This window comes from Myiozetetes cayanensis, unplaced genomic scaffold (assembly GCF_022539395.1).
Source record: "Myiozetetes cayanensis isolate MyiCay16 unplaced genomic scaffold, myiCay2020 scf123, whole genome shotgun sequence".
Taxonomy (NCBI): Eukaryota; Metazoa; Chordata; class Aves; order Passeriformes; family Tyrannidae; genus Myiozetetes; species Myiozetetes cayanensis.
Genome location: NW_026086860.1, coordinates 100,403 through 106,402, shown reverse-complemented (window position 1 = coordinate 106,402; position 6,000 = coordinate 100,403). Strand labels below are relative to the sequence as shown.

At 63.8% G+C, this 6,000-nt stretch overlaps 1 protein-coding gene across 2 annotated transcripts in view; it reads right to left on the bottom strand.

Annotated features, from left to right (window-relative positions):
• Positions 1–216: 216 nt before the first annotated feature.
• PNPLA6 (patatin like phospholipase domain containing 6) overlaps positions 217–6,000 on the bottom strand; it is a 38,210-nt gene continuing 32,426 nt past the window's right edge. For both annotated transcript variants that reach the window (XM_050307634.1, XM_050307633.1), the window contains exons 29-33: positions 5,843–5,995; positions 5,170–5,286; positions 2,038–2,134; positions 1,848–1,951; positions 217–294 (exon numbers count right to left, since the gene is read on the bottom strand). In XM_050307634.1, coding sequence (XP_050163591.1) covers positions 217–294; positions 1,848–1,951; positions 2,038–2,134; positions 5,170–5,286; positions 5,843–5,995 — 549 coding nt within the window. The remainder of the gene's footprint in view (positions 295–1,847; positions 1,952–2,037; positions 2,135–5,169; positions 5,287–5,842; positions 5,996–6,000) is intronic.

Sequence of the window (6,000 nt, the reverse complement as noted above, 5' to 3'; positions counted from 1 at the left end):
CTGCCCCTCCCCAATTTGGGATGGGGGGATTTCGGGCCAGTGCAACAGTGCAAGGTGGGGAGGGCAATGGGGTCCCACACCTTCTCCTCGTGTCACCCCTGGGGAGGGGTGACAGGAGGAGCCGGGAAGTGCCAGAAGGGCTTTTTTTGGGATGGGGGAGGTTTGGGGGTGGAGCACCTGGGGCGGTTTTGGAGGAGGTAGAGCCGTGAGGGTCCTTCAGAAACCGTCGGGGATCCGCAGAGGGTCGGGGGGTCCTGCCGCGGCTCGGCGGTGCCGAAGGGTCCTCTCCTCCTCCTGGGGACACGTTGGGGACATGTTGGGGACACTTTGGGGACACTTTGGGGACATGGGGAGGGGCACACAGCAAATGGGCAAGGGGTCCCTGAGACCACAGGGACATGGGGGACACTTTGGGGACATGGGGAGGGGCACACAGCAAATGGGGGTAGGGGAAGGACCCCGAGACCACAGGGACATGGGGGGACACGGGGGCACACAGCCAATGGGGGCAAGGGTCCCTGAGACCACAGGGACATGGGGGGGGACACTCTGGGGACATGGGGAGGGGCACACGGCAAATGGGGGTAGGGGGGCCCTGAGACCACAGGGACATGGGGGGGACACGGGGGGCACACAGCAAATGGGGGGGTAGGGGTCCCTGAGGCCACCAGGGACATGGGGACATGTTGGGGACATGGGGAGGGGGCACACAGCAAATGGGGGGGTCCCTGAGACCACAGGGACATGGGGGGACACGGAAGGGGGCACATGGCAAATGGGAGTAGGGGGTCTCTTGAGACCACAGGGACATGTTGGGGACATGGGAGGGGGCACATGGCAAATGGGGGTAGAGGGGTCTCTGAGACCACAGGACATGGGGGACACACTGGGGACATGGGGAGGGGCCCACGGTCAATGGGGGCAGGGGGTCCCTGAGACCACAGGGACATGGGGGACACTCTGGGGACATGGGAGGGCACACGGCCAATGGGGGTAGTGGGAGGACCCCGAGGCCACAGGGACATGGGGGGCACATGTTGGGGACATGGGGAAGGGCACACAGCAAATGGGGGCAGGGTCCCTGAGACCACAGGGACATGGGGGGACACATTGGGGACATGGGAGGGACACACAGCAAATGGGGGAGTAGTGGAGGACCCCCGAGGCCACAGGGACATGGGGGACATGTTGGAGACACTTTGGGGACATGGGAGAGGGGCACACGGCAAATGGGGGCAGGGGGTCCCTGAGACCACAGGGACATGGGGGACACTCTGGGGACGCAGGAGGAGGCACACGGCAAATGGGGGATAGGGGGTCCCTGAGACCACAGGGACATGGGGAGGACACGGGGGGACATGGGGAGGGGCACACGGCCAATGGGGGGGCAAGGGTCCCTGAGACCATAGGAACATGGGGGGACATGTTGGGGACACGGGGAGGGGCCCACAGCAAATGGGGTAGAGGGTCCCTGAGCCCTCAGGGACATGGGGGGACATGATGGGGACATGATGGGGACATGTTGGGGACATGGGGAGGGGCCCACGGCCAATGGGGAGCAGGGTCCCTGAGCCCTCAGGGACATGTTTGGGACATGATGGAGACATGTTGGGGACACTTTGGGGACATGGGGAGGGGGCACACAGCATGGGGGGGGTAGGGGGTCCCTGAGACCACAGGGACATGTTGGGGACACTGGGCTGGGGGACACGGAGCAAACGCGGGGTCTGGGCCGTCCCCGACCCCATTCTGGAGGGGTCTCCATGACCCCAAACCCCCCTACCCAGGGTCAGGACACCCTTAGGACCCCCAACCCTCAGTCTGGGGGTGTCCCCGAGGTCACTCACAGCCTCCAGGGCGCCGTTCCCGGCCCACTCCGAGGCGGCGAACGCGTCCTCCTCGCCCCGGCCCGACTCGGGCCCCTCGTCCTCCGTCAGGCAGTCGGACTCCTCTGGGAGGGGGGGGCAAAAAAAGGGGTGCAGGGTGAGCCCCCAGCCCCAAATCTGCCCCCTCCAGACCCTCCCCAACCCCTCTCACCGTCGCCGTAGCCGTCGGACAGGCAGGGCTTGGCCGGCTCGATGCGAGACACGATCTCGGCCAGGTCGGTGAAGCCGGCGCTGGGACAGGTGAGAACCTGCCAGGGAGGGAGGAAAAAGCACCCCCAGGGTGAGGAAAATCCACCAGGGATGAGGGAAACCCCCCCCAAGGATGAGGAGACCACCCAGGGATGAGGAAAAACCCCCGCAGGGATGAGGAAAAACCCTCCAGGGATGAGGAAAAACCCCCCAGGGATGAGGAAAAACCCCCCAGGGATGAGGAATTCCCCTGGGGAGGAGGAAAACTCCTCAGGGATGAGGAAACCAACCCCAGGGAGGAGGAAAAACCCCCCAGGGAGGAGGAAAATCCCCCCAGGGATGAGGAAAACCCCCCAGGGATAAGGAAAACAACCCCAGGGAGGAGGAAAACCCCCCAAGGGATGAGGAAACCTCCCCAGGGATGAGGAAAACTCCTCAGGGATGAGGAAACCAACCCCAGGGATGAGGAAAATCCCCCCAGGGATGAGGAAAACCCCCCCAGGGAGGAGGAAAAACCCCCCAGGGATGAGGAAAAACCCCCCAGGGATGATGAAACCACCCCAGGGATGAGGAAACCACCCCAGGGATGAGGAAACCACCCCAGGGATGAGGAAAATCCCTCCTAGGGATGGGGAAAACTCCTCAGGGATGAGGAAACCAACCCCAGGGAGGAGGAAACCAACCCCAGGGATGAGGAAAACTCGCCCAGGGATGAGGAAAATCCCCCCAGGGATGAGGAAACCCCCTCAAGGATGAGGAAAATCCCCCCAGGGATGTGGAATCCCCCCCAGGGATGAGGAAAAACCCCCCAGGGATGAAGAAACCAACCCCAGGGAGGAGGAAACCAACTCCAGGGAGGAGGAAAAACCCCCCAGGGAGGAGGAAAAACCCCCCAGAGATGAGGATGGAGGGGACAGGAGGAGGGATGTGGGGTGGGAAAAGGGGTGGGAGGACGGGGAGGGCACGGGGAGAGGGATGAGAGGGATGGAGGATGGAAAGGAGAGATGGACAAAAACAGGACAGGAGGTGGAACAAAGGGACAAAGGGACAGGAGGGGGGGACAGGAGGGGCCAAGGAGGGGCAGGAGATGGACCCAAAGAGGGGACAGATGATGGACCAGGGAAAGGCCAAGCACGGCCTAAAGGAGGGGACAGGGAGGATGGACTGGGTGAGTGGGGACGGTCAATGCACCGAGGGGACAAAAAGGAGGGACCAAGGAGGGGACACGAGGATGGTGGAGGGGACAGGATGGGACAAAGGGACAGGAGATGGGGGTCACCAGGGTGACAGGGACAGCAGCAGGGACCAAGGGGACAAAAGGACCAAGGGGACAGGAGGAGGGACCAAGGGGACAAAAGGAGGGACCAAGGGGACAAAAGGAGGACCAAGGGGACAAAAGGAAGGACCAAGGGGACAAAAGGAGGGACCAAGGGGACAGGAGGAGGGACCAAGGGGACAGGAGGAGGACCAAGGGGACAAAAGGAGGACCAAGGGCACAAAAGGAGGACCAAGGGGACAAAAGGAGGGACCAAGGGGACAAAAGGAGGGAACAAAGAGACAGGAGGAGGGACCAAGGGGACAAAAGGAGGGACCAAGGGGACAGGAGGAGGACCAAGGGGACAAAAGGAGGGACCAAGGGGACAGGAGGAGGGACCAAGGGGACAAAAGGAGGGACCAAGGGGACAAAAGGAGGACCAAGGGGACAGGAGGACACAGCAGGAGGGACAAAGGGGACAAAAGGAGGACCAAGGGGACAAGAGGACACAGCAGGGTGGGGGGACAGGAAGATGGTGCTGAGGGACAGGAGGACACTGGGGGGGGACAAACCACCCCAGGAGGACATGAAGGGACACAGAGGGGACAAGGACAAGGGATGAGGGACGAGGGGAAGGTGCTGCTCCCGAAATGGCTCCAGGGGGGTGAAAACCTCTCAAGATGAAGGTGCCCCATCCCATCCCATCCCATCCCATCCCATCCCATCAATCCCATCCATCCCATCAATCCCATCCCATCCCCTCCCATCAATCCCATCCCATCCCATCCCATCAATCCCATCCCATCCCCTCCCATCCCATCCCATCCCCTCCCATCCCACTCCCATCCCACTCCCATCCCCTCCCATCCCATCCCATCCATCCCATCCCATCCCCTCCCATCCCATCCCATCCCCTCCCATCCCATCCCATCCCACCCCATCCCCTCCCATCCCATCCCATCCATCCCATCCCATCCCATCCCATCCCATCCCAGGCCCCCAGGGAGTCCCCCCCCACCCCCAGAGTGTCCCCCACCCCAGAATGTCCCCCCACCCCCAGAGTGTCCCCCCACCCTGAGAGTGTCCCCCACCCCTCAGAGTGTCCCCTTCACCCCCAGAGTGTCCCCCACCCTCAGAGTGTCCCCTTCACCCCCAGAGTGTCCCCCAACACCCAGAGTGTCTCCCCCACCCCCAGAGTGTCCCCCCACCCCTCAGGAAGTCCCCCCACCCCCAGAGTGTCCCCCACCCCCAGAGTGTCCCCCACCCCAGAGTGTCCCTCCACCCTCAGTGTCCCCCCACTCCCAGGAGTCCCCCCACCCCCCCAGGTGTCCTCCCCACCCCCAGAGTGTCCCCCCACCCCAGAATGTCCCCCCACCCCCAGAGTGTCCCCCACCCTCAGGTGTCCCTCCACCCTCAGAGTGTCCCCCCACCCCAGAGTGTCCCCCCACCCCCAGAGTGTCCCCCACCCTCAGAGTGTCCCCCACCCTCAGAGTGTCCCCACCCTTAGAGTGTCCCCCCACCCTCACAGTGTCCCCCACCCTCACAGTGTCCCCCACCCTCAGAGTGTCCCTTCACCCCCAGAGTGTCCCCCAACACCCAGAGTGTCCCCCCACCCCCAGAGTGTCCCCCCACCCTCAGGAAGTCCCCCCACCCCCAGAGTGTCCCCCCACCCCAGAGTGTCCCCCCACCCTCAGAGTGTCCCTTCACCCCCAGAGTGTCCCCCCACCCCCAGAGTGTCCCCTTCACCCCCAGAGTGTCCCCACCCTCAGAGTGTCCCCTTCACCCTCAGGAGTCCCCCAACCCCAGGGAGTCCCCCACCCCCAGGTGTCCCCCCCTCACATCCATGCGCTTGCTCTCGTAGAAGTCGGCCGAGCGCCGGTCCCGGACCATCTTGTCGATGACGTCCCCCTGGCGCCAGGCCTCGAACACCACCCTGCCGTGCTGGTACCCCACGTCCTGCGGGCACAGCCGCCCGTCCGTGGCCACGGAACACCCCGGCCACAGGGGCTGGGGCACTGCCAGGGGGGGGCTGGACATCCCAGGGATGGGTGGGATATCCCAGTGATGGGTGGGACATCCCATTGATGGGTGGGACACCCCACTGATGGGTGGGATATCCCAAAGGATGGGTGGGACACCCCAAAGGATGGGTGGGATATCCCAAAGGATGGCCAAGGACACCCCACTGATGGGTGGGACACCCCACTGATGGGTGGGACACCACACTGATGGGTAGGACACTCCATCTCATGGTCTGGACACCCCAAATGATGGCCAAGGACACCCCACTGAGGGGTGGGACACCCCACTCATGGGTGGGACACCCCAGCTGATGGTCTGGACACCCCAACTGATGGGTGGGACACCCCACTGATGGTCTGGACACCCCACTGACGGGTGGGACACCCCCACTGAGATCTTCAGAACCCCGACCCACGGTTTGGGGACCCCCACCCCGTGCCCCTCCAGGCCCCTCTTTCCCCCCCTTTCCCCCAGATCCCCCCCAGCTCACGTAGATCTCGTCGAACTTGCCGAAGTCCATGGTCTTGAAGCGGTCGATGGGCGGGCGGATGTACTCGCAGTACGAGCTCGACTTCACCACCTCCAGCTGCCTCACGCACGACACGTAGGCCAGGCGGGACTGGATCTCGGCCATGTCGGGCACCTGGG